The sequence below is a fragment of the Perissodus microlepis genome, chromosome 11, assembly GCF_051167445.1.
Source record: "Perissodus microlepis isolate ML-2025 ecotype Zambia chromosome 11, ASM5116744v1, whole genome shotgun sequence".
NCBI classification, from domain to species: Eukaryota; Metazoa; Chordata; class Actinopteri; order Cichliformes; family Cichlidae; genus Perissodus; species Perissodus microlepis.
Genome location: NC_140471.1, coordinates 36,760,893 through 36,786,226, shown reverse-complemented (window position 1 = coordinate 36,786,226; position 25,334 = coordinate 36,760,893). Strand labels below are relative to the sequence as shown.

Genomic DNA, 25,334 nt, shown 5'->3' with positions numbered 1-25,334 from the left:
AAGGAAGAAACGGCGTCTGCGCTCCGCTGCTTTAACCTGACGCCCAGCTCGGTCCCCGGTTCCTGGAGCCGGGTCGATCCTGAGAGCTCAGACGTTAACGCGGCGCGGCTTCGTCGTTGGTTTGATGCATTTGAGCCGCGCAGACGGCGAATGACTTAAATCTGTTCCTCTGACGGACAGATCCGTCCCTCGGGTTTGTTTAAAGCGAAGATTAAACAGGAAGTTGCCGCTGCGCTCCTCTTTGGTGACCACTTTAATCACACTCTAGATCTTGTTTTAACATATGGCATAGAAACTGAACATTTAACAGTGTTTCCTGAAAACCCTCTCCTGTCTGATCATTTCCTGATAACATTTACATTTACAATAATTGATTACACAGCGGTGGAGAGTAGATTTTATCAAAGTAGATGTCTTTCTGAAAGCGCTGTAACTAAGTTTAAGAATATAATCCACCCACTGTTATCATCTTCAATGCCCTGTACCAACACAGAGCAGAGCAGCTATCTGAACGCTACCCCAACAGAGGTCGATTATCTTGTTAATAATTTCACCTCCTCACTACGTACGACTCTGGATACTGTAGCTCCAGTGAAAACTAAGGTCTCTAATCAGAAGTACCTGACTCCGTGGTATAATTCTCAAACACGTACCCTAAAGCAGATGACTCGTAATCTGGAGAGGAAATGGCGTGTCACAAATTTAGAGGATCATCATTTAGCCTGGAGAAATAGTTTGCTGCTTTATAAGAAAGCCCTCCGCAAAGCCAGAACATCTTACTATTCATCACTGATTGAAGAAAATAAGAACAACCCCAGGTTTCTCTTCAGCACTGTAGCCAGGCTGACAAACAGTCAGAGCTCTGTTGAGCCAACCATCCCTTTAACGTTAACTAGTAATGACTTCATGAACTTCTTCACAAATAAAATTTTTATCATTAGAGAAAAAATTACCAGTAATCATCCCACAGATGTAATATTATCTACAGCTACTCTTAGTACCATTGCTGTTAAGTTAGACTCTTTTTCTCCAATTGATCTTTCTGAGTTAACTTCAATAATTACTTCCTCCAAACCATCAACGTGTCTTTTAGACCCCATTCCTACAAAACTGCTCAAAGAAGTCCTGCCATTGATTAATTCTTCGATCTTAAATATGATCAACCTATCTCTAATAATCGGCTATGTACCACAGGCCTTCAAGCTGGCTGTGGTTAAACCTTTACTCAAAAAGCCATCTCTAGACCCAGCAGTCTTAGCTAATTATAGGCCAATCTCCAACCTTCCTTTCATATCAAAAATCCTTGAAAGAGTAGTTGTCAAACAGCTAACAGATCATCTGCAGAGGAATGGTTTATTTGAAGAGTTTCAGTCAGGTTTCAGAGCTCATCACAGCACAGAAACAGCTTTAGTGAAGGTTACAAATGATCTTCTTATGGCCTCTGACAGTGGACTCATCTCTGTGCTTGTCCTGCTAGACCTCAGTGCAGCGTTCGATACTGTCGACCATAATATCCTATTAGAGCGATTAGAACATGCTGTAGGTATTACAGGTACTGCACTGCAGTGGTTTGTATCATATCTATCTAATAGACTCCAATTTGTGCATGTAAATGGAGAGTCCTCTTCACACACTGAGGTCAATTATGGAGTTCCACAGGGTTCAGTGCTAGGACCAATTCTGTTTACATTATACATGCTTCCCTTAGGCAGCATCATTAGAAGACATAGCATACATTTTCACTGCTATGCAGATGACACCCAGCTCTATCTGTCCATGAAGCCAGATAACACACACCAATTAGTTAAACTGCAGGAATGTCTTAAAGACATAAAGACCTGGATGGCCGCTAACTTTCTGCTTCTTAATTCAGATCAAACTGAGGTTATTGTACTCGGCCCTGAAAATCTTAGAAATATGGTATCTAACCAGATTCATACTCTGGATGGCATTACCTTGGCCTCCAGTAACGCTGTGAGGAACCTTGGAGTCATTTTTGACCAGGACATGTCCTTCAACGCACATATTAAACAAATATGTAAGACTGCTTTCTTCCATTTGCGCAACATCTCTAAAATTAGAAATATCCTGTCTCAGAGTGACGCTGAAAAACTAGTTCATGCATTTATTACTTCCAGGCTGGACGACTGTAATTCATTATTATTAGGATGTCCAAAAAACTCACTGAAAAGCCTTCAGCTAATCCAAAATGCTGCAGCAAGAGTACTGACAGGGACTAGAAGGAGAGAGCATATTTCTCCTGTTTTGGCTTCCCTTCATTGGCTTCCTGTTAAATCCAGAATTGAATTCAAAATCCTGCTCCTCACATACAAGGTCTTAAATAATCAGGCCCCATCTTATCTTAATGACCTTGTAGTACCATATCACCCTATTAGAGCACTTCGCTCTCGCTCTGCAGGCCTACTTGTTGTTCCTAGAGTATTTAAAAGTAGAATGGGAGGCAGAGCCTTCAGTTTTCAGGCCCCTCTTCTGTGGAACCAGCTTCCAGTTTGGATTCGGGAGACAGAAACTATCTCTACTTTCAAGATTAGGCTTAAAACTTTCCTTTTTGCTAAAGCATATAGTTAGGGCTGGACCAGGTGACCCTGAATCCTCCCTTAGTTATGCTGCAATAGACGTAGGCTGCCGGGGGATTCCCATGATGCATTGAGTTTTTCCTTTCCAGTCACCTTTCTCACTCACTATGTATTAATAGACCTCTCTGCATTGAATCATATCTGTTATTAACCTCTGTCTCTCTTCCACAGCATGTCTTTTATCCTGTCTTCCTTCTCTCACCCCAACCGGTCGCAGCAGATGGCCGCCCCTCCCTGAGCCTGGTTCTGCCGGAGGTTTCTTCCTGTTAAAAGGGAGTTTTTCCTTCCCACTGTCGCCAAAGTGCTTGCTCATAGGGGGTCATATGATTGTTGGGTTTTTCTCTGTATCTATGAAGCGCCTTGAGGCGACTTTTGTTGTGATTTGGCGCTATATAAATAAAATTGAATTGAATTGAATTGAATTGAATCATCCAATCAGAGCTGGACCTGGAGCCTGAAGGGGCGTGGTCAGAAGGTTGAACGAGTTCCGTCTGTCGGAGGATTGAGCCTGAGCACGCTCTGGCTCCGCCCCCTTGCCGCTCATTTATCCACTGGTATTTGCAGGTCTACAAAGATTTTTCTCTTCATAATTCTGCTTCAGAGACTTGGGTGTAAGGTAACCACGGCGCCCTCAGTGGGGCCACCATCTTTGTATTTGGATGCTTTTATGACGCAAACACGATGCAGAAAAAATTGAAGTGAAAGAACCGAAACGCTTCGTCATCAGTGATGTCATCAATAATCCCAAATCTGTGGTGGAGACCGGTGCGAGGAAGCGGCGTTTTTCTGTGCAGGCTGAGCGAATTGTGCAGAGGCGGAGGTGAAGGCGGAGTCAGGCGGAGGTGAACGTGGTGTAGACGATAAGAAGAAAGCAGGGCTTTTTTCACTCTTATCTGTAACACCATCAGCGCTGCTCTTCGTCCCACATCCACCCCTCCGCCTGCTGCCCTCGCGTCATCACAGCACCAAAGCATTGAACACAACCTTTGATGACATCACTGAAGTGAGCAGGTAACCAGGTGATCATTTCACCTGGTTACCTGCTCAGGTAACCAGTCTGTATGGGGAAGCACGGTCGGCGAGTTGCGGCTCGCCGAGGTTGTGGTCGTCTCATGTATTTGATCTGATTGACGGTGTTTTTCTTTCACAGCTCCAGGCCCAGAAGCTCCGCCTTGCCAGGAGTCAGGGGCCGTACTATGGCGGCTCATTACCAAACGTGAACCAGATCGGCAGGACCCCTCAGGACTTCCAGGTAATCGACTGCTACTGCACCCTGATGTCACTTCCTGTTTCTTTTCTTCTTATGTCGTAGGTGCAGGTCAGCGAGCGTCAGAGTATCGCTCGATCTCTGCTGACGTGATGAAGACGCCTGTTTTGTGTAAACGTTACTGCCTACGTTTGAGTATTGGAGTAATAAGGTGGAAATGAAGGTGGGCTGAGGATGGAGCCCTGTGGGACTCCTGCAGAACATTTAAGGCGGTCTGATGCTTTCGGTGGTTTGCGTGCGGCAGATGTGATCAAAGCCACAGACGGTCTCTGTCGTCGCCTCTCATCCGCTTAGTTTCTCTTTTGGTTTGAATCTTTGGTCCTGATCGTGTCTCTTTACTCTCCTCTTGCATATTTTTAATCTTTTTTTTCCTTCCTGAAAAAAGAAATGTGAGGAAACGTCGCTCTGCCTTCAGCGTCAGTGTTAACTGATTATTTTGTGACGAGGAAGACGATTGGCTCAGTGTTTTCTCTCCTTTATTCTGGATTCAATCAGGCACCGGGTCTCTGCTGTGAGCTCCAATCAGATGTGGGCAGCAGCAGTTAGGAAGCCGAGTCAGCTCATCATCTCTGACTCATCAGTGTTTCCATCACACTCGGTCTGTAATGGCGCTGTTTGTGGCTCCTCCTCCTCTGCTGCAGTGGAGCTGAGCGTGGACAGAACGTCTCTCAGGTGTTTGAATTTCCTCCTGTGGGTGTGATGCAGATGGCTGATCCCACATTAAAGGATCTGGTCTGCATCAGAGCGACCCAAACAGACACAGGTAGCCTGCAGAAGCTCCACCCCCTGATCCAACGGGGTCTCTGTTGTGTGGCTTGTTAACGCCCTCCTGCAGCTGCTGATCCTCTGATCTAGGAAGGTCTCGCCTGCTCGGGGCTCTCCAGTTCTCCCCTGGGGTCGTGCGGTGAACTCTGGGACCGCGGTTGCCCCGGGACACGAGCTTCACTTTACAAACAGCCGTTGGTCCCTACAGGCTGACCTCACCGCCTCATCTTTGTTCAGTTCATTTGAATTATACTCGAAGATCAGACAAAAATGCTGTTTCAATAACTGCAACATGTGTCAGTGAACGAATTCTCTGAGTAAATGTCTGAGATTACAAATACTGAGCAGAGTAATGCTGATCAGGTCACATTATTATGGGCTTTTATTTTGAAGTGTGTGAGGCTTCCTGTTTCCTCAATATTTACAGGTGTGGAAATGATGCTGACTCTGTCCTCCCCTCTCATTCCTCCCCTCTCTGTCCCCCTCCCCCCTCCTCAGGGCTCCTTCCCGTCCACTCTGGAGTCCAGTCGGGGGACGCGGCATCACGGGCTGGTGGAGCGAGTGCAGAGGGACCGCCGCTTCGTCTCGCCGGTCCGACCATATCGCAAAGTATCCTTCAGTTTACGCGAGGCTCCCTGTCTTATTCCAGATTGTTCCTGTGCTCCTGACTTCCTGTCTGTCTGTTTACTTCCTGTAAAGACTGTGAAACCTCTCAGCTGCACTTTGATTGCTGGGAACTATTTTCAGCAGCGGAGGACCAAAAATCTGCAGCAGCAGCTCCAGGATGGAGTGTGGAATAAATCAGTGTGTGTGTTCGTGGTGACGGAGGATGGCGTGTCAGCTGACAGTGAGCGTTTAGCGATTTCGGCGTGGCGGTAAAATCCAGCGGTGGTGCACTACTCCTCCTCTGTGGTCGCAGTGATGCGTCATGAAGCCATTGTTTCAGCTTGTAGGATAACAGAAGGAGACAGGAAGTGCAGGAAAGGCGTCGGGCAGCGAGCTATTGGACGGGTCGTTTTTGTCGCGCTCTTTCTCAGTCGTCCTCTGCAGACTCTGCGTCGATGGGGTGAGGGGGCGGGGCTGATGCTGAGAGCCACTGCGAGGAACTTTTATCTAAGAAACTCCGAGTGATCACGTTGGAATCGTTGAGTTTGTGTCACAGCAGCAGTGAAAAAGCTGCTCAGAGAAACGAGAAAGCAGCGAAACAAGTCGTGCAGGCACGCTCGTCTCCACACTTGGAGCTCCTCCCGGCTGACAGAAGTGCGACCTTTGACCTTGGTTTGAGTAAGAAGTTGCGGTGAAGCTCTGAGTTCTTCAGACTGCACTGAGCGTTCCCTGCGAGGGCGAGAGTTCAGAGTTCATCCTCCTCCGCTCGCGTCCTGCAGCTTCAAACGCCGCAGAAACCCCGATGATGAATCAGAAAACCTACAAATAAGTTTAAAGAAAAAAACGACATCGGGCTGTCGGGGTTAACGTGTCCTGACAGGGCGGGGTCATTCAAACCCGATGAGCTGATTTAGCACCCGAGAAGCGACACAGGTGAGTTTCTACAGGTGGACGTTTGCTCTTTCAGCTGTGCAGCAGGTCAGCGTGGTGTCGGCGCCATCTGAAGCTCGTTTAGCTCCTCCTGATACTGAAACTGATGAAGCTCTGTGCTTTCCTTAACCTGCTGCTTCCTCAGATGGACAGCTCCCCGTACAGCCCCGCCTACCTGTCGCCGCCACCCGACCCCAGCTGGAGAAGGTGCTGTCTGTTAACCCCGCCCCCTGCTCTCCCCGCTGTCTGTGTGTCCGTGTGTCTGTCGGCAGGTCTGTTTCTTTGGTTTCGCTCCTGCTTGCTGTTCCTTCCTGAAGCCTCAGCGTCAGTAAAACCTCGACGCTCCTCTGAGATCAGAAACCGGAGGAGGAGGAGATGAAGCTCCGCCTCAGGCTGTGAAGAAGACACTCTGCTGCAGTCTGACCCGTGAATAACATCTGTACACAGATGTTCTGTGATCGTGACGGGCGTTTAACCCGTGCTGCCTCAGCGCTCGAGGAAGACTCGCCTCCCCGCTGCAGTGACGGCGAGGTGACTCTGAGGCTTCAGAGGGTCCCGTGGTCCTCGCGTTGACCAGGAGCCGATTCCAGCCGGCGTCTCCAAACCAGACCTGTGTTCCTCCTGCTCTTCTTCTTCTTCTTCTTCGTCTTCTTCTTCTTCTTCTGGAATCTTTGGTTCTTTCTTCTTGGCTTCTTCTGCTGCTTCCTGCCTTCTTTCTGCGTTTCCTTCAGAGGGAGGCCGGCTTCCGAACTCCAGGTGTCCTATGAAGCTCCGCCCCCGCAGGTTTCTGCCACTGACTGGTTTCAGGTCTGCCTGCGCTCGCTCCACCTCCTTTGTAGGAGCACGGCGGCGTGGTCAGGTTGGGGGTCTGAGCACAAACTACGGTGGCCCCCGAGGCGATAACGCACTCAGAACAAACCACAACAAAGCAGGAAGGGTGCGTGGGCGGGGCGGTTAAATGTCACGATGTGCAGAAACATCAGATCGGGTCCAACAAGCCTCCAGCTGAGCTGACCCCTCCCCGCCGCAGGCGGAGCGTTACGAGGACTGAAGGAGCTGCGGGACCTGAAATCGCGAACGCCACCACAGGGAGTGAAAACCACGACACATGAAAAGTGGGAGAAGCTCGACGCTCGATCTTCATCCTGCCGTCACAAACAAATGAACAGAATTCAACCGCTCGGGTTTGTTTGGCAGCTCAGGGCCACCGTACAGCAGGACCCGGCAGCTCGAGGCCGCGGAGCCTCCCTCTCTGCTTGGCTTGTTTGTCTCTGAGCCTCCTCCTCCTGCTCCTCCTCCTCTTCGTCACCCTTTGACTTTTCGTCGCTGCTTCCTGCTCGTCGGACCAAAATAACTTTGTTTTTGTCGATCATAAAGGAATTGGTCTGGAAACTTCCCCGGGGATAAAAGCCAGTTGTTTCGTCTCCCCACCACTGCACTCAACAGGTGAACCCTCCTCATCCTCCTCTTCCTCTTCCTACCTTCACTTCCTCCTCTTCTTCCTTCCTGCAGCTGTAACCTTCAGTGTGGACTTTTAGAAGGATTAGATCTTTTCGATGCTTCAGACTTTGAAGCTTTCTTCCTTCCTTCATCGCTCGGCCCGAGCTGCTGCTCCTGAAAACCTCTGAGCTCGGGTGCAGCAGCTGCTGTCACAGGTCAGAGGTCATGTTGTGCAGCTGTTTGCAGTCAGAGTGAGCCTGCTACGGAGAGTCAAAAGTGCCAAAATCACATTAAACACTCCAATATTTCCTCTTATTGCCTGTTAGACGTTTTTACTTCCTGTGAGTGTCGGTTAAACATCAGGCCCAAGTAAATGGATCAGAATGACTCTGCCTTCATTTACACACAGTAGCACAAATGCAGGAAGACGAGAGATCACATGACCTTCACCCCCGTGGAAACATCTGGAACTCGATCTGCAGATGATCCTGAAGGTCAGGTGTTTACTCCAAGGCACCAAACAGAGTGAAAGGTCAAAGGTCGATGAGTGAGCAGTAAAACACAGAAAACGGACGGCGTCGGAGTTTAGCTGCTCGTCCAGGACGAATATTAAAACCTGAAAGAAAACATCCAAACGTCGGGTCGCGAGGAGAGTCGCGATACATGCAAATGATTATTAGTTAACGATTAATCAGCTCTGTGCACAAAAGGAGAAAAGACCAAAATAATCATTGTTATTACTGTTATTACTATGTTATTACTATGTTTTTTACACTCTGACATGACTAACAGCTGAGGATCAGTAAAAACATAAACAGATAAATTAAAACAGAAAAGTAAATTAATTAATGTCTGCGTTTTATTTTTTCATGCTTTGTTGGTTTTTAAAGACAAATTCATTTATTTTTGAGTCGTTTCTTTTCATTTTGGCATTTTTGGCTCTCCGTAGTTCGAAAGAGCGTTTCTTTGGCGTCTCATCTCTTTGTTTCACCCTCGCTAACCTTCACCTCCTCCAAGCCTTTGCTCCTCTCTCCCTCTCCCCCTTTAACTCTCTGTCGGTGTCTCTCGCCCCTCAGGACCAACTCCGACTCAGCGCTCCACACCAGTGTGATGAACCCGCCCTCCGGAGACCCGTTCAGCACTGGCGGACCCACACTCGCCCTTCAGAACGCCAGAATCGGCGGTGAGTGAAACCGAACGCAACAAGCCAACCGCTGCGTCAGTCAGATTCGAACAGACGCCAGCACAGGTGTGCGTTATCAGAGACTTGGAAGACGGTCCGTGTTCAGGGCGCGAAGCTTCAAACATGTTGGAAAGTTAAAGTGAAACTGTTCAGCAGGATTATCCTTTTTTAATAATTACAGGAAAACATTTAAATCCAGCTTCGATTGTAACGGCGACGACCTGAGCGGACACGTTTCAGTGATTCAGCATGTTTGTAATCACCACTGTGCGTGTGTGTGTGTGTGTGTGTGTGTGTGTGTGATGCTGCAGGTCAGAGCGACGGAGAGGGCAGAAGAAGTGAGTAACGCACATTTATCCTACGTCCAAAGGTCAAACTTCCTCTGTCACTGAATGAATGACTGTGGATGTCAATAGAACAGGAATATTGTTTGTTGTCGGGCAGATGAGCCTGTAAAAGTAAAGACCAATAAGAGACTGTACAGGGCAAACATGAGAAGGATGCTGTACAGTTATCAAAGGCAACATAGTTACAAAGGAATGTGCAGCTAGCAGGATGATCTTGTGCTGTATGTTTGTACAACAATGACAAATGCATGAAGGACGCCAGCTTTTCCCTCCTTGAGCTTTTCACATTAAAGCGTCACAGCCCTCCTCTCCATGTGTGAGTCACGGTGTTTTATGACCCTCAGTGTTTCCGTATCCTGTCCCTCCCATCGAGGAGAACGTGTTGGACGAGGGGAAGCTGATGAAACCCTGGGACACCAAGAAGGTAAAACCCACAGAAACACCATCTGCCTGTTTCACCCTTACATTAAATATTCACATTTATATTAATTTCTCCCTCCAATCTCCATAAATGTCCTGAGAGTATGCGAAGGACATTTCTCACTAGTTTATGGAAGTTAAATGAGTCAAAATCTCATTATCATCCTGACACACAGCTGCTGCAGGGTCCGTTTTAGAAACATGTTGACATTTTAAGTTTTGTGTTTTTAGCTTTTTCTAAAGTTTACTCAGTGATTTTGTGTTTGATGCTTCTGAGCCATTTCTGTTATTCTGGATTTTTCTTTCCCAGCTGCCGTTGTTGTCATCCCGGCCGAAGTCCTGCGAAGTTCCCGGCATCAAGTAAGTCCCAAAAAGCTTCTGTTAATTTAATTCAATTCAATTCAATTTTATTTATATAGCGCCAAATCACAACAAAGGTCGCCTCAAGGCGCTTTATAGATACAGAGAAAAGCCCAACAATCATATGACCCCCTATGAACAAGCACTTTGGCGACAGTGGGAAGGAAAAACTCCCTTTTAACAGGAAGAAACCTCCAGCAGAACCAGGCTCAGGGAGGGGCGGGGCCATCTGCTGTGATTGGTTGGGGTGAGAGAAGGAAGACAGGATAAAGACATGCTGTGGAAGAGAGACAGAGATTAATAACAGATATGATTCAATGCAGAGAGGTCTGTTAACACAGTGAGTGAGAAAGGTGACTGGAAAGGAAAAACTCAATGCATCATGGGAATCCCCGGAAGCCTACGTCTATTGCAGCATAACTAAGGGAGGATTCAGGGTCACCTGGTCCAGCCCTAACTATATGCTTTAGCAAAAAGGAACGTTTGAAGCCTAATCTTGAAAGTAGAGATAGTGTCTGTCTCCTGAATCCAAACTGGAAGCTGGTTCCACAGAAGAGGGGCCTGAAAACTGAAGGCTCTGCCTCCCATTCTACTTTTAAATACTCTAGGAACAACAAATAGGCCTGCAGTGTGAGAGCGAAGTGCTCTAATAGGGTGATATGGTACTACAAGGTCATTAAGATAAGATGGGGCCTGATTATTTAAGACCTTGTATGTGAGGAGCAGGAGTTTGAATTCTGGATTTAACAGGAAGCCAAAACAGGAGAAATCTGCTCTCTCCTTCTAGTCCCTGTCAGGACTCTTGCTGCAGCATTTTGGATTAGCTGAAGGCTTTTCAGGGAGTTTTTAGGACTTCCTGATAATAATGAATTACAGTCGTCCAGCCTGGAAGTAATAAATGCATGAACTAGTTTTTCAGCGTCACTCTGAGACAGGATATTTCTAACTTTAGAGATGTTGCACAAATGGAAGAAAGCAGTCTTACATATTTGTTTAATATGTGCGTTGAAGGACATGTGCTGGTCAAAAATGACTCCAAGGTTCCTCACAGCGTTACTGGAGGCCAAGGTAATGCCATCCAGAGTATGAATCTGCTTAGATACCATATTTCTAAGATTTTCAGGGCCGAGTACAATAACCTCAGTTTGATCTGAATTAAGAAGCAGAAAGTTAGCGGCCATCCAGGTCTTTATGTCTTTAAGACATTCCTGCAGTTTAACTCATTGGTGTGTGTTATCTGGCTTCATGGACAGATAGAGCTGGGTGTCATCTGCATAGCAGTGTAAATGTATGCTATGTCTTCTAATGATGCTGCCTAAGGGAAGCATGTATAATGTAAACAGAATTGGTCCTAGCACTGAACCCTGTGGAACTCCATAATTAACCTCAGTGTGTGAAGAGGACTCTCCATTTACATGCACAAACTGGAGTCTATTAGATAGATATGATTCAAACCACTGCAGCACAGTACCTGTAACACCTACAGCATGTTCTAATCGCTCTAATAGGATATTATGGTCGACAGTATCGAACGCTGCACTGAGGTCTAGCAGGACAAGCACAGAGATGAGTCCACTGTCAGAGGCCATAAGAAGATCATTTGTAACCTTCACTAAAGCTGTTTCTGTGCTTTTTCTGTTTCTGCCACACCGCCCCCTCGGCCTGTGCTTCGAGGTTTCTGGTAGTTAGAATGACTCGGGGGTGTTGATTCATTTAAACTAACATAATCATCCTGCTGCAACCAGGTTTCTGTAAGGCAGAGTAAATCGATTTGTTGATCAATTATTAAGTCATGTACTAACAGAGACTTGGAGGAGAGAGACCTAATATTTAATAATCCACATTTCACTGTTTTACTCTTTGGTTCAGATGTGGATACTGTATTGTTCTTTCTTTTTTATGTTTAAGTTGTTTGTTGCTGGTTTTTAGTTTGTTTTTTTGTCTGTTTGGGAGCTGACACAGTCTCTATGGAGATGGGTTTTTGGGGGGGGGGTAGCAAAAACCCATCTCCATAGCCGTTCTGTTAGTTTGTAGCTCCTGTTAGCCGTTCTCTGTTAGTTTGTAGCTCCTGTTAGCCGTTCTCTGTTAGTTTGTAGCTCCTGTTAGCCGTTCTGTTAGTTTGTAGCTCCTGTTAGCCGTTCTGTTAGTTTGTAGCTCCTGTTAGCCGTTCTCTGTTAGTTTGTAGCTCCTGTTAGCCGTTCTGTTAGTTTGTAGCTCCTGTTAGCCGTTCTCTGTTAGTTTGTAGCTCCTGTTAGCCGTTCTCTGTTAGTTTGTAGCTCGTGTTAGCCGCACTCTGTTAGTTTGTAGCCCCTGTTAGCCGCACTCTGTCAATCTGAGTGATGCTTTAGCCTCATTTGTTAAGAATGGCCTGGTTTAACCGTTACCTGGAGACAGGTAAAGCTTCAGGAACTTGAGCTGTGATGTGAATCTCTCTGACCTTGTTCTGTTTCCTGTCAGTATCTTCACTTCCCCGGAGCAGCCGTCCACGCCGGCTCATGGTGTTCCCTCGGCGCTGAACACTGGTGGCTCGCTGCCTGACCTCTCCAGCCTCCACTTCCCCTCGCCACTGCCCACGCCACTGGACCAGGACGAACCGGGTTTCCTGGGGTCATCCTCTTTGAGTGGTGGCAGCAGCACGGGGAACCTGGCCTCCACCCTCACCCAGCTGGGGATCAACGCCGCCAACGCGCAAGGAGGAAACGGCAGCTTCCACCACCCACCAGGTAAGTGAAGCTGTGACCTGTGAGTTTGTGCGTGGCTACAGGTGTTTAATGTCTTTTTGTAACCGCACACGTTTTGCGATGTGTTGAACTGCAGTCTGTCGTGTTAGCAGTGAAATGATTGACAGGTGTGAAATCTGTGCAGGTGAGAGCAGAAAAGGGCTGCAGCTACCGATTATTTTAGTAATCGAGTAATTTATTGATTATTCCATCGATTAATTAAGTAATCGGATAAGAAATACTTTTGTCTTGTTAATGGGCAATAATAACAGGTCTGTCAGAACAAACGTTGGTTTTAAAAACTGCAATGTTTTACTGCACACATCATAAACTAAACCCCCGATTGTATTCACGCTATATTAGGATTACATTTTTAAAACATTTTTTAAACCCCAGTGTTTGTGCTGCTGAGAACAACGTTATGATGCTGCAGATGTTTATTAATATAAATAATAACTCAGCGTCCAGCCTGACGACCCTCAGGTCAGTGCCTCGTGTACGTTTGTATTGGTTCGTGAAAAAAGCTTTTAAATAAACAACATTTAATATTGTTTCACTTTCAATCTGAAAAATGTTACAAAAGCCTTGATAGGGTCTCGTACACCCCACGCCCTCCTTTAGACACACCTCTGTTCGCTTCCACGTGTAATAGGACGGCCGCGGTCGGCCAGTATCAGACTAAGTTATCAGGAACTTCTGCTGAACAGCTGCTGTTTCCTCGAGATCCGAGTCTCCATATGTTTCTGGAGGGGCTGTTTGGGACAGCGGTGACTCGGCGGGACCGCACACGGTACAGGAAGTGAGTCCGTGGTCTCGTGTTTCAGAGTAATGTCTGCGACGGCGAGTCAGACAGGTCGTGCTGTTAGCTGCTGAAACGTACGAAGGTCCGGGAGAATCAGGAAGACTGAAGCTGCCGTAGGAGGATGAGAGTTTAGGGTGGAGAACCAGAGGGTGGAGTCCCCGCAGCAGAGGCCACCCTTCCTGCTGCGGCGTTTCTGACAGCGTGCGGCTCTTCCTTTGAGCTCTACTGTCAGAGTCGGCAGAGGAAGTCCGTGGGCGAGCGCTAAATTTAACCCGAGAGGAGGATTTTTGTTGAGGGAGGAAGCGGCGTCGGAAAATGTTGAGTCGTCTGTGAGGCGACCTCAGGCAGGAAGTGGCTGAGAGCTCGACCTCAGGTTACCGTCTGCATCGTCGTCCCGTGCTCTGACAGGCTGCGGACCAGGTGGACGAGGGAACGCGTTTTTATTGTAAATGAGGTCAGACAGGAACTGCAGGTAATGTTTACACCTGCTGCGACCTCCTGGGACGGAGCTGGTAGATGGCGAGGTGCGATCAGCTGAGTGCTCGGTGTTAACGTTGTTGTTGTTCTTGTGTCTTTCAGGACTCCTGGCATCGTTACAGAGCACGCTCGGTAACCCCTCCCTGCAGTCATCGCTAAGCAACCCCAACATCCAGTCATCACTCAGCAGCCACTCCTTCTCCAACTCCCTTAGCTCCGCCTCCCTGCACTCATCGCTCAGCAACCCCTCGCTGCAGTCGTCCCTTAGCTCCTCGCCGTCGCTGCCATCCTCCCTCAGCAGCCAATCGCTGCACTCGTCTCTCAGTAACTCCTCCCTCCAGTCTGCGTCCAGCGGTAACCCTGGTTACAGCAGCGGTGTGGGCGGCTCTGGCTCCTGCTCCTCCTCCTACTCGCCACTGATGAGTGGGCAGGGCCCGCCGCCGCCGCAGCTCAGCACGTCGCCGCGCCGCCGCGTCCAGCTGTCCCCGCTCATCCTGCCGCTGGGCGGCGACTCACGGCGGCATCACTCCAAACAATTCTCCCCGACTATCTCACCCACCCTGTCCTCCATCACACAGGTAAGCGATCACCTGTTCAAAATCGATACAAACAGGAAGTGATGCAGTTTAACAGAGTTTCCCGGGGTTAATGTCCCGCTTCCCTCTGCAGGGCGTCCCGTTGGACACCAGCAGGCTTCCTCTGGATCAGCGGCTGCCTCCGTACCCGCTCAGCCAGTCCCACCAGCACCAGCCCGGCGCGCAGCAAACGACGCTGCCTCAGCACCACCACCAGCCGCCGCTCCGCCTCCAGCAGCCACGGCCCAGCAGCCAGCAGCAGCTCCACCTGCAGAACATGCGGAACCAGCACCTGCAGCAGCACTTCGGAGCGGTACGTCCCCAAATTCAGTCCTGATTCTAAAGTTCCCCTCCATTAGCTCTGGCGCTCACCACCGTGTTTCCTCGCAGCAGCAGAGGCCGATGGGACCGCAGATGAGCGCAGCGCCCCCTGTGAAGAGCGAGGGCGTGCCGGAGCAGTGCGTCCAGACCTCCTCCTCGTCCTCACTCTGCCACGCCAAAGAGGAAGCGGAGCAGCAGAGAGCCGGCCTCCATCAGCACCAGCAGCACGTCGGCCACAGCCTCCCCGCCGACATCTACAACGTGAGTGACCTCTGCCGCCAAAGCTCAAGTTAAACACACACACTTGCCTTAAAGTAGGCGGAGCTGGCCGCTGTCACTGCAGCGTAATGCTTCGTTCTGCTGACGCTCAGGTCGCGGCGCCCATGTACGAGCAGTTCTGATTGTTTGAGACGTGGAAACGTCTGATTGGATTTCGGCGTTGTTGTGATTTTGCTGCGTGTTTGTGGCGGATGCTGGCGAGCGTGTCCCACGTGTTGATGTCGTCGTTGTTCACATGGCAACTCCTGAGACTCGTCTGCGTCGGGGTCAGAGGTGAGGTCCTCCCACCTGGATCAGCTCGTTACTCTTCAGCAGTGACTTCATCAAAGACGTGTTACCGTGAACACTTTGAGAGCACGCAGACGCGTTTCCATCTTGACATTTTTTTGCAGCAGTTTGTGACCTCACGAGGTCAACTGCACTTCCTGGTTCTGAGGAGCAGTTAGAGGCCACGCCCATCACCGCCCCGCTCTGACGCTCTACTTGGGTAGACCTGTGGAGCGCGCTCTCAGCCGGGAGGAGGACGCTCTGTCTGTATTTCGACGGCAACGGCTGTTAAACGAGCACCAAAGTTTCATCTGTGCGCAGGTCATAGGGGGAGGAGTCACCTCCACCTGGTTTGAGGTAACGCCGAGGGGTGTGAAGGAGACCATTCCTCGCTCAGTGTGTTGCTGCTCCGGCCTCCAGGATGTGAAACATGCCGGAGGCACCTGGCTGTGACTCCTGGGATGTGACTGCAGCACGAGTGTGGTTACTATAAAGGGAAATAAGCCAATCAGGAGCGGCGCTCTGAGTGTGTACCTCGTAGTTTAGCGTCAGCGAAGGATTTCTGCTCTGAAAGTTTGTCTGCTGAGTGGGGTGGGCGATATAAACGATATACGATAGAAACGATATAAATTTGGCCAACGACAGAGATTTTGACTATACCGCTCTACCGCGATAGCGCATGTTGATGATGTCATCAAGCTGCGCCTGTTTTGTTCGAAAGCATCGCAGCAGCTACAACCATTATCATCTGCAAATTATGGCGAGCGACAGTCACAGCAAAGAGATGAAGCACTTTTGAAATATGGGGAAAGCCAGAAACTGCGCTTCCTCCACTTCCCTAACATTGATTCATTAATGCTGAATTCTCTATCAGCTGTTCTGTTCCCATGTTGTTGCAGTATATTAATAACTAACCTCGTATTGTGGATGAATGATCTCAGTTGTTCTCCTGACTGACGTTTGGCCCGTGTACAGCATCCTGCTATGCGATTTGTCTCTAACCATCGGGAACAAATGAATAAATGAATTAAAGTGTGTTAAACACAGTGTTGGTGAGTAACAGAGTACATGTACCGCCGTTACGTATTTAAAATACAAAATATGAGTAACTGTATTCCGTTACAGTTACCGTTTAAAAAGGTGGTATTTAGAATACAGTTACTTTGTTGAAATAAATGGATTACACGGCGGTACTTTCCTGTTTCATATTGTCGCGGGTCAGGACTGTTTGGGTTTCGTTTGTTCTGTTGTTCCATGCGGCAGCGTTATGGTTGCCATGGTTACAGGGTGACGCTCTCTCTCTGCGTGTTTCCTGGGTGAGAGAGCGCCTTGTGCTAAGCTAATAGGCAGAATGCTGCAGGCATAGCTCTAAAGCATGTAGCCTCATGGGCAGTGTAGTCCGTGCTGCAGGGAGGATGGACTGCCGTACCCGTGATGTGTCTGTGAGCGCGAGGAGGGAGAAAAAGGAAAAGTACAAGTTGTCAGGGAGCAGAAACGGGAGCTGGAAGCATGTAAATATAATAATAACCACTGCAGCCAAACAGAGAGCCTGACGAGCCCAGCTGTAAGTAAGCTATTAAGACTCGACTGTACGCTGTGTTCCTGTTTTCCTCTGAAACAATAAGTTCCGTTGCAGCAGCCTTTCAACGCCTCTCTCTGTCTCTCGCTAGCAAAGTCGACCCAGACAACAAAGTAAAGCTAGTTTTCAGCTACGAGCCCGAGACGAACCCGACGTATTAGCCAGAGGTCCCTTTACTATGGTTCGGAGCCGCGGACCTTCAGTAATAGTAATAAATCACATTCATGTAGTTGTAAACAGCATGATAATATATTAAGTAATCCAAAGTATTCAGAATACGTTACTCTCATTGAGTAACGTAACGGAATACGTTACAGAATACATTTTGGGGCATGTAATCTGTAATCTGTAGTGAAATACATTTTAAAAGTAACCTTCCCAACACTGCTCCTGACTGCAGTTTGGCCCGTGTACAGCATCCTGCTATGCGATTGCATTTGTCCCTGACCACCAGAATCCCTCACGTTAACTTTTATCGAGTGGAAAAAAGTTGGCGTTCATCCTCCAGCTTCACTGTGCTAATGTTATGCTAACATAGCTGTGTCGCTAGCAATCACGTAGCACAACATGATATACCAGGTAGTCCAACTTCAGTAACCCTGCAAACGCCACTGCTGTTTAGTTTTCTGTCTTCATTTATGTTGGAAGTGACAGCAGAGCTGTACGTTTGAATTAGTTTCAGAAATCTCAGTCAGAACATGCTATGAAATGTTTAGGTGGAAGCTAGCGAGCTAACTTCCTGTTAACTTCTAACTCCGTTAAATTTAAATTCTGTTTTCATGGATGTTAAACTTAATTGTTACACCTGGTAAAGCAGCAACGCTGATGATTTTATTAAAGGTGAAAGAATTTAGACCGTTTTTAACTCTCAGCGTTCGTTTGACTTTGGGACCTGAAGCGGACGGAGTTTAGGACCCAGATTACTCCGCGAAGCTCCTCACTACGGCAGCCGTAACGCTCTGACAATCCATCAAGCAGTGCGGCTTACCAAAGTTGTACTAAAACATTTTTAACAGATTTCTGCAGCCAAAATCGGTTCGAGGTCAGTAAGCACAACCAGAATTCATACATAAGGAACACTCTCGATTTTTGAGAATATTAAAGTATTTTAAGTGTGGAAAATACGTTATACAGAAGAAAAGAATATATCGTGATATATATCGTTACCACACGTGCTTCAAATTATACTGCGATATGAATTTTAGGCCATATCGCCCAGCCCTACTGCTGAGAGAGAGTGGCGTTCCCGGGACAGACGCCAGACCCGGGCCGTCCTGGAGGAGGCAGAAGGCGTAAACATCAGCACGCTAGTGAGGACGCTGAGAGTCATGTGACCAACATGAGGCTGACACCAAACATTAGATTAGTTTAAGTGTGTGTGCGCGCGTTTGTGTCTGCGTACGTACGTGTGTGTCTGCGTGCGTACGTGTGTGTGCGTGCGTGCGTGCGTGTGTCTGCGTGCGTACGTGTGTGTCTGCATGCGTGCGTGTGTCTGCGTGCGTGCGCGTGTGTCTGCGTGCGTACGTGTGTGTGTGTCTGCGTGCGTGTGTGTGTCTGCGTGCGCGTGTGTGTCTGCGTGCGCGTGTGTGTCTGCGTGCGCGTGTGTGTCTGTGTGCGTGCGTGCGTGCGTGTCTGCGTGCGTACGTGTGTGTGTGTCTGCGTGCGTGTCTGTGCATGTGTGTTGCGTGTGTGTATGTGCGTACGTGTGCGTGCGTGCGTGTGTCTGCGTGCGTACGTGTGTGCGTCCGCGTGTGTGTCTGCGTGCGTGTATGTGCGTGCGCGTGTGTGTCTGCGTGTGTCTGCGTGCGTACGTGTGTGTGTGTCTTTGTGTGTGTGTATGTGCGTGCGCGTGTGTGTCTGCGTGCGTGCGCGTGTGTCTGCGTGCGCGTGTCTGCGTGCGCGTGTGTGTCTGCGTGCGCGTGTGTGTCTGCGTGCGCGCGTGTGTGTCTGCGTGCGTACGTGTGTGTGTGTCCGCGTGTGTGTCTGCGTACGTGTTTGTGCGTACGTGTGCGTGCGTGCGTGTGTCTGCGTGCGTACGTGTGTGTGTCTGCGTGCGTGTGTCCGCGTGTGTGTGTCTGCGTGCGTGTATGTGTGTGCGCGTGTGTGTCTGCGTGCGTACGTGTTTGTGCGCGTGTGTGTCTGCGTGCGTACGTGTTTGTGCGTGTGTGTGTCTGCGTGCGTACGTGTGTGTGTGTGTCTGCGTGCGTGTTTTACGTCCTCGGCTGAAACTGGATTTAATGACTTTGTCTTTCTGTTGTCTTTTTCCCAGGATGCCTTGCTCAGCTCTCTGCTGGACGACCCCTACCTGAGCCTGCAGCTCACCGGCAGATCTGAGCAGCAGGTAAAGGAGTGACGTCACATGTTTGAATAGAAGGAGCTGATTGGTTGTCAGTACAGCTGCAGGGTGTTTGTAAGAGGGGCTGAGATCGTCTGAGCATGTGCGGAGGAGGGAGGGTGGAGGATGAAGGTGGAGAAGAGAAGGAGGTGCAGAGGGTGGGTGGGACAGAAGGAGATGGAGGCAGATGATTGGCTGTGGAGCTCAGGTGGAGGGTAGTTTTCCCAAAAGTAGGAGGAGTTTCATCTGTATTCTGTAGCGTGGTTGGTTAAAGAAGTTAAAGTTCATGCTTCTTCAAGTTTAGATGATTTTGAGGATGACCCTCCTGCGCCGTGACAGCCCATCTCAGTTCCGCGCGGCGTCTCAATCAAGTCACGTGACCTCAGCTTTCTCTTCCCGTTGCAGTTCGCCACAGAGACCCAGGCCGACATGCTGTCCCTGAACCACAGCGGTCTGAGCTGCAGCGCAGACAAGAACCAGTTCCCCTCCAACAGCCAGGGGGCGCTAGACCTGCAGGACCTCAGTGACCAGCAGCTCCTCAACAATCAGAACCAGAACTTCAGCGGCGGCGACGGACGACATAATGTGCCCAACATCATCCTCACAGGTCAGTGAGACGCGAGCCAAGCGTCGTGTTTTCTGTTTGTTTCTCCTGCACGCCTCTAAACCCCTCCCCCTCCGTCCGCAGGCGACTCTCCGACGGGCCTGTCCAAAGAGATCGCCAGCGCGCTGTCCAACGTCCCCGGCTTTGAGATGGACTCCTTCTCGCTGGATGACCAGCTCCGGATGGACCCGCTGTCCCTGGACATGCTGGAGGGCAACCTGATGCTGGCCGACCCGGCCGTGGAGGACTCCTTCCGCTCGGACCGGCTCAAGTGACGCCGCCGACGCTCCGGGAACGGCGCCCGCACCTGGAGCTGGAGAGGACTCCACCCTTCCGTCGCTCCCCCACAGCCGGTCTGTCGAGCGAGCTTTGGAAGAAGGCGCCTTCATCGATGAAGGAGCTGAGATCTGTGTTGGGGGAGGGATAAACTGAAGGAGGCGGAGCCTCACTGTCAATGGCACTTAAACTGAAAACGCTCTCGCTTGCTTGAAGTCAGAAACCTGCTGCAGCTTTCTGACCACTCCCCGCCCACACCCGGCCGTCATGATGGCGTCACGCCACAGGAGCAGAGGCGTGAGAGCGGTGTGGAAGCCACTTTCTGCTCTGACAGCTACTTTAACAGGAACTTAGCCATGACCCCTGACCTTTGTCCTCTGACTTCTGTCCCCTGACCCCTGACCGTGCGTGCTGCTTCTGCTCGGGCTGCTCCACTCTTTTATGCAGAACTCATTTTGACGTGTGAGCATGCTCGGACCCGCCCACCTTTACGTTGCCTCTGACTGGACACGAGCGTCGACCTACAGCAGCTGAGCGTTGCCGTGGTCACGCGGGGCACTTCGAGTTTTCTCCCGCCGAGGCTCGTCAGGAGAACACGCCCCTCAGCTGGAGAACCGCCGTGGCTGCACGAAGTCTGTACATGACGAATGGACACACCCACCTCGGCGTCACCTGTAGGTCAGAGATGTCCCGCTTCGGCGCGTCCCGTGTCATCACACGATCTGCTTGCTCTTCGGCTTCTCTGTGTGAGTGTCAGCTGATCTGAAGGCGGAGCATCGACGGCGCCTTTGACCAGCTGACGTCTGTCTGTTACATCCACATTCCCGCTGCCTGCAGATGGTCAGCTGACCTTTGAACCCAAAGTGATGCTTTTCAAAGAGGAGCGCGTTTTTATGAACTCAAGTATAAAGTTTTTATTTTTGTAAATAACTCAGATATAAAAATCATATTTAAGAAGAAAACGTTTAGCTCGCCGCCACCGTTGTGAGATCAGCCCGCACGTCCGCCTGACCGCTTGAATGTCGAAGCTCGTCTTCGACGCCTTCGTCTCGATGCGCTCACCCAGGATGGCGAGGTCCCAGCAGAGTCCCAGCCCCGCCTTAAAACAAATGTAAGAGCGCGTTATCAACACATGTGATTCTGATCAATCAGAGCCTGACAGGAAGCTGCACGACTACAAAATCTCTCTTTCTGTTTTAAACAGATTTTATTTTATTCTGAAAATGTTTGAATGAATTTAAATTTACGGAAGTTTCACGAGGAGCAAAAAACAAATATAAAAGTTGTACATTTACGAGGAAAACTATTTTTAAATGTTTCCTCGTTTGCTGCTTTAATCTGAAAATTCGACATCATAACCAAAATAAACAAATAGATTATTAGAGCCGCGTTAATGATAGCAGCCTGATGAGGTTTATTAGAAAAAATAATTTATAATCCTGAAAGGATAAATGTTTTTTATATTTAAAGACAAAATATTCCATCATGGCCCTGACGGGCTGCCGTAGGAACCACACCCAACGATTAAAACGCAGTCAAAATCCTTCCTGTTACAGCCTGGAAGGTTTTGGGAAACCTTGAATCCAAAGCAAGCGTGTTGGGGGAGGAGCTTCAGAGCAGCCTTGCTGGTTTCAGGAGGTCGGGAGGCGACGAAGGTGAGGAAGAGCAGTGGGACTGGAGGTTCAGGTGTATCTGCTGCCCCCTGCAGGTCGCTCACAAGATAAAGGTCACAGTCGAGGACGGGAAAAACGAAATGAAGCTGATTTCTGAGGACCTGCAGACAAGCTCCTCCCACCTCAGCCCGGCCATCAGGAGCAGCAGCCGCTCCAGTCATTGATCGATTGACCTCGTCTTTCAGTCTCAGTGACCCGAGACGAGAGGTCAACTTCGTCTTCAGCTTTCACTCCGTCGATCAATACCTGATCAGCTCATTGATCCCCTGTGATCGCCACCTGATCTGATCAATATGTTCACATTGACAGGCTGCCGTAGAGCAGCCAATAAAAATGCACCGCACTTAGCGTCATCACAGGCGTCAGCCAATCAGGTCACGTCATGAAAAACCCAAGAAGTCAAAGTGCTGCACACGAGTCTGGACGTGTGATCTTTGCACCTCCTCCTGGAGGAGGCGCGGCGGCACCCTCGGGCCGCGGGGGCGCCACCCTCGGGCCGCGGCGGCGCCTGTGTCAGGACCACCGCAGGTACAGAAAGATTAAAAAGCTCGAATATTTTCTGAGATTAAAGTCGTAATTTTATTAAAATGCTTTTTTCTACTTTTTGAATCTGAGAGAATATTACAAATATAATCGGACACGTTTCACAGGTTTAATTCTTAAATATTTCTTCTTCTAGTTTTCATTTAACAATTATAAATGACTCATTTTGAAAAGCACTTCCTGTTCCAGGCTGTAAAGTTCTGCATAATCTGACCTCCACTCTCACTCCAAACGCTAAGGCCTGATTGGTCAGCTTTTGGAAGCCTGCAGAGGAGCAGATGACCATATAAGGACGTCTGTGCCGAGGTGACGTCAGCCGTCACAGAGGCAGAAAAAAAGTTTTAAAGAAAAGCTCAGAGGTGACTTTGGTGTTTATAGATGAAGCTTTGATCATGTGACACGTTGACTTTTTGTGGCGTAACGTTAATCCTCCGTCCGTCCTTCTTTCGTTTCCTTCGCCCGTGTCGCCGTTCGCACCATGAATACAAATAAAAATATAAAATATTTTATTAAAAGTTTCTTTGGTGGAATCGGCGATGCCTTCGTGTTCAGCAGCAGCGTTTCTTTTTTCTTCTTCTGTTAGAATAAAACCAAAACGCGTTCGATCAAACGGACAGAGAAGCTTCGTGCGGCGATCCTGGAACAAAATCGTGTTTAACTTCCTGTTTAATGTTTTGTTTGTTTTTTCCTTTCATACGACGTTCAGTAGGTCAAAAAGTTCAAAACTGAGGAAGAAATCCCAGAATTCACACGTGTGTGTGCGTGCGTGCGTGTGTGCGTGCGTGAGTGTGTGAGTGTGTGTGTGTGAGTGTACGTGCGTGTGTGTACGTGCGTGTGTGAGTGTGTGTACGTGTGAGTGTGTGTGTACGTGTGAGTGTGTGTGTGAGTGTGTGTGTGTGTACGTGTGAGTGTGTGTGTGAGTGTGTGTGTGTGTACGTGTGAGTGTGTGTGTGTGTACGTGTGAGTGTGTGTACGTGTGAGTGTGTGTGTGTGAGTGTGTGAGAGACAGTTTTCTTGTTATGCAATAACTGTGCAGAGTAAGCCTGCAGTTCCAGTCTCTGCCAGTGGAGGGCGCTGCTGACCTGTGTGTGGATTAGGGATCAGTTAAAGGCCATATTTCATATTTTTCATATTTTTTATTGTATGATATTAATTTCTCTCATTAATGTTTATAGTTTTTTTCATGTTTTTTAGACTCCAGAGTTAAAAAACAAAACAAGAACAGCTGAGCGCTCTGCGTCTGTCGCTTCATATTTGAATAATAAAGTTTGTTTCTATTGAGATTTTTATTGTCATAACCAGGGAACGTTGAGTGTTGTACATATGAAAACGTTTTGAACCCAGAGGTGTTTTTAAAGCGCAGCGGCTGGAGGTTCACCGTGTTTTACAGAAAATAAAGAAATAAAGCTGAAACTGAAACGCTGACTCTTCCTTTGTTTCTGTGAAAAGTTTAAGTATCACAGAGGTGTGATGCTGCTTACTCTGGGAACCAGTGAACATACTGGGAGGTGTCTGCAGGAACATCGGGACCAATGACTGCTGAGCGGCGCTCCAGGACTGGGCGGAGGGGCTGCCGTTTCCCAAAATTCTGGTCAGTAGGCGGTACTTGTCTCTTGCTGCTGGATCTGTGTTCTGACCCTACGGTGGCTGATGCAGGACAAACATCTGCCAAGAGAGACCAACACGTTACACGGGGGGAGCTCTGAGGAGGACGCCGGTGACATCACGGACGGGTCATTCAGTAAAAAAAGGGCGGAGCAGCGAGACACTTGAGTTCTCACGGATGATTGGCTGCCATGAACAGCTGACTTGATCAGTGATGTCCTCTGCCTCTTACAGGCTGTAAAGTAAAACTAAAGAGGGATGGGGGAGGAACGACCTTTGACCTCTGAGGTGTTGTTGCTTGTGCAGGTCACCTGTGCAGGTGAGCAGTTGTTTACCTGAACACTGACGATGACCGTTCCCGAGCGGTGACGGTGTGGATCGGCCTGAGGAGCCTGATGATGAAGCTGTGAGCTTCAGCAGGTGAGGCGTTCGCTTCCTGGTTTCTGAGGATGATGACGTCAGAGCTCTTCGTCGCATTTGCCCCGATCAGTTTACGATGAGAGATCGGCACGAGCAGATGGTGGCGCTGACCTCTGTGTGGACGCGAGGACACCTCAGCCTGACTTTGGACCAGCTCGAGTCTGGGCTGCTAACGCTCTGAGCATGCTCAGACGACGACAGGCTTCAGACTGACTGATGAAGACGGAATGAAGTTGCTCAGGTAAACTCTGCAGGTGCAGAAGCAGATTGTTGAAGATCATTTCAGCTGCAGCTGATGAAAAATGGATGAAGAGCGCCCCCCAGAGGCAACTCCTGACTCTCAGGGCAGGTCAGGTCCTGTTCACACTCAGCACAGGGTCACTCTGACCTGCCAGCCAATCAGAAGGGAGCAGGTGCAGTTCGTCTTCCATCACCTTTAAAGCCAACCCTCTGATGATGTCATAGCGCACCTTACCTGCCTAAGGTGGATCTCAGAGCTGCAGATCACCACAAACTCCCCAAAACACGAGAGCATCGAAGAAGAAGAGAAAGAGCTCATTCTTTCATGTTTATGGAGGAAAAATTACCCCAGTTCAAAGGTCATCGGGCACTCCCTGAGCTGTGATCAGGTTTTCTGGAAGCTGCTTTCGAGCAGCAGCTCTGCTTTGCCCCTCTGTTTCATTCTGGTGGTCCCCACCTGTCCGTCATCACCTGTCTGTCATCACATGTCCGTCCCCACCTGTCTGTCATCACCTGTCTGTCTCCACCTGTCCGTCCCCACCTGTCCGTCATCACCTGTCTGTCTCCACCTGTCCGTCATCACCCGTCCGTCCCCACCTGTCCGTCATCACCCGTCTGTCATCACCTGTCCTCCTCCTGCGTTTGAAGTTGGAACCTCCAAACATTTCACCTTTTTACATTTCACAGTGAGTGAAATTATGTT

General features: G+C 49.1%; 1 protein-coding gene across 4 annotated transcripts in view; it reads left to right on the top strand.

Annotated features, from left to right (window-relative positions):
• Positions 1-23,785, top strand: part of LOC146378481 (CREB-regulated transcription coactivator 2) — a 29,201-nt gene extending 5,416 nt beyond the window's left edge. The window contains exons 2-16 of one of the 4 annotated variants that reach the window (XM_084944616.1): positions 3,748-3,849; positions 5,128-5,238; positions 6,311-6,372; positions 7,543-7,611; positions 8,682-8,788; positions 9,100-9,126; positions 9,480-9,559; positions 9,866-9,915; positions 12,373-12,638; positions 14,017-14,492; positions 14,584-14,802; positions 14,880-15,071; positions 19,205-19,276; positions 19,676-19,877; positions 19,959-23,785. In XM_084944616.1, the coding sequence (XP_084800742.1) occupies positions 3,748-3,849; positions 5,128-5,238; positions 6,311-6,372; positions 7,543-7,611; positions 8,682-8,788; positions 9,100-9,126; positions 9,480-9,559; positions 9,866-9,915; positions 12,373-12,638; positions 14,017-14,492; positions 14,584-14,802; positions 14,880-15,071; positions 19,205-19,276; positions 19,676-19,877; positions 19,959-20,149 (2,226 nt within the window). In that variant the 3' untranslated portion in view covers positions 20,150-23,785. The remainder of the gene's footprint in view (positions 1-3,747; positions 3,850-5,127; positions 5,239-6,310; positions 6,373-7,542; positions 7,612-8,681; positions 8,789-9,099; positions 9,127-9,479; positions 9,560-9,865; positions 9,916-12,372; positions 12,639-14,016; positions 14,493-14,583; positions 14,803-14,879; positions 15,072-19,204; positions 19,277-19,675; positions 19,878-19,958) is intronic. The other 3 variants (XM_084944613.1, XM_084944615.1, XM_084944614.1) reach the window with 3 other exon arrangements.
• The last annotated feature ends 1,549 nt before the right edge of the window (positions 23,786-25,334 follow it).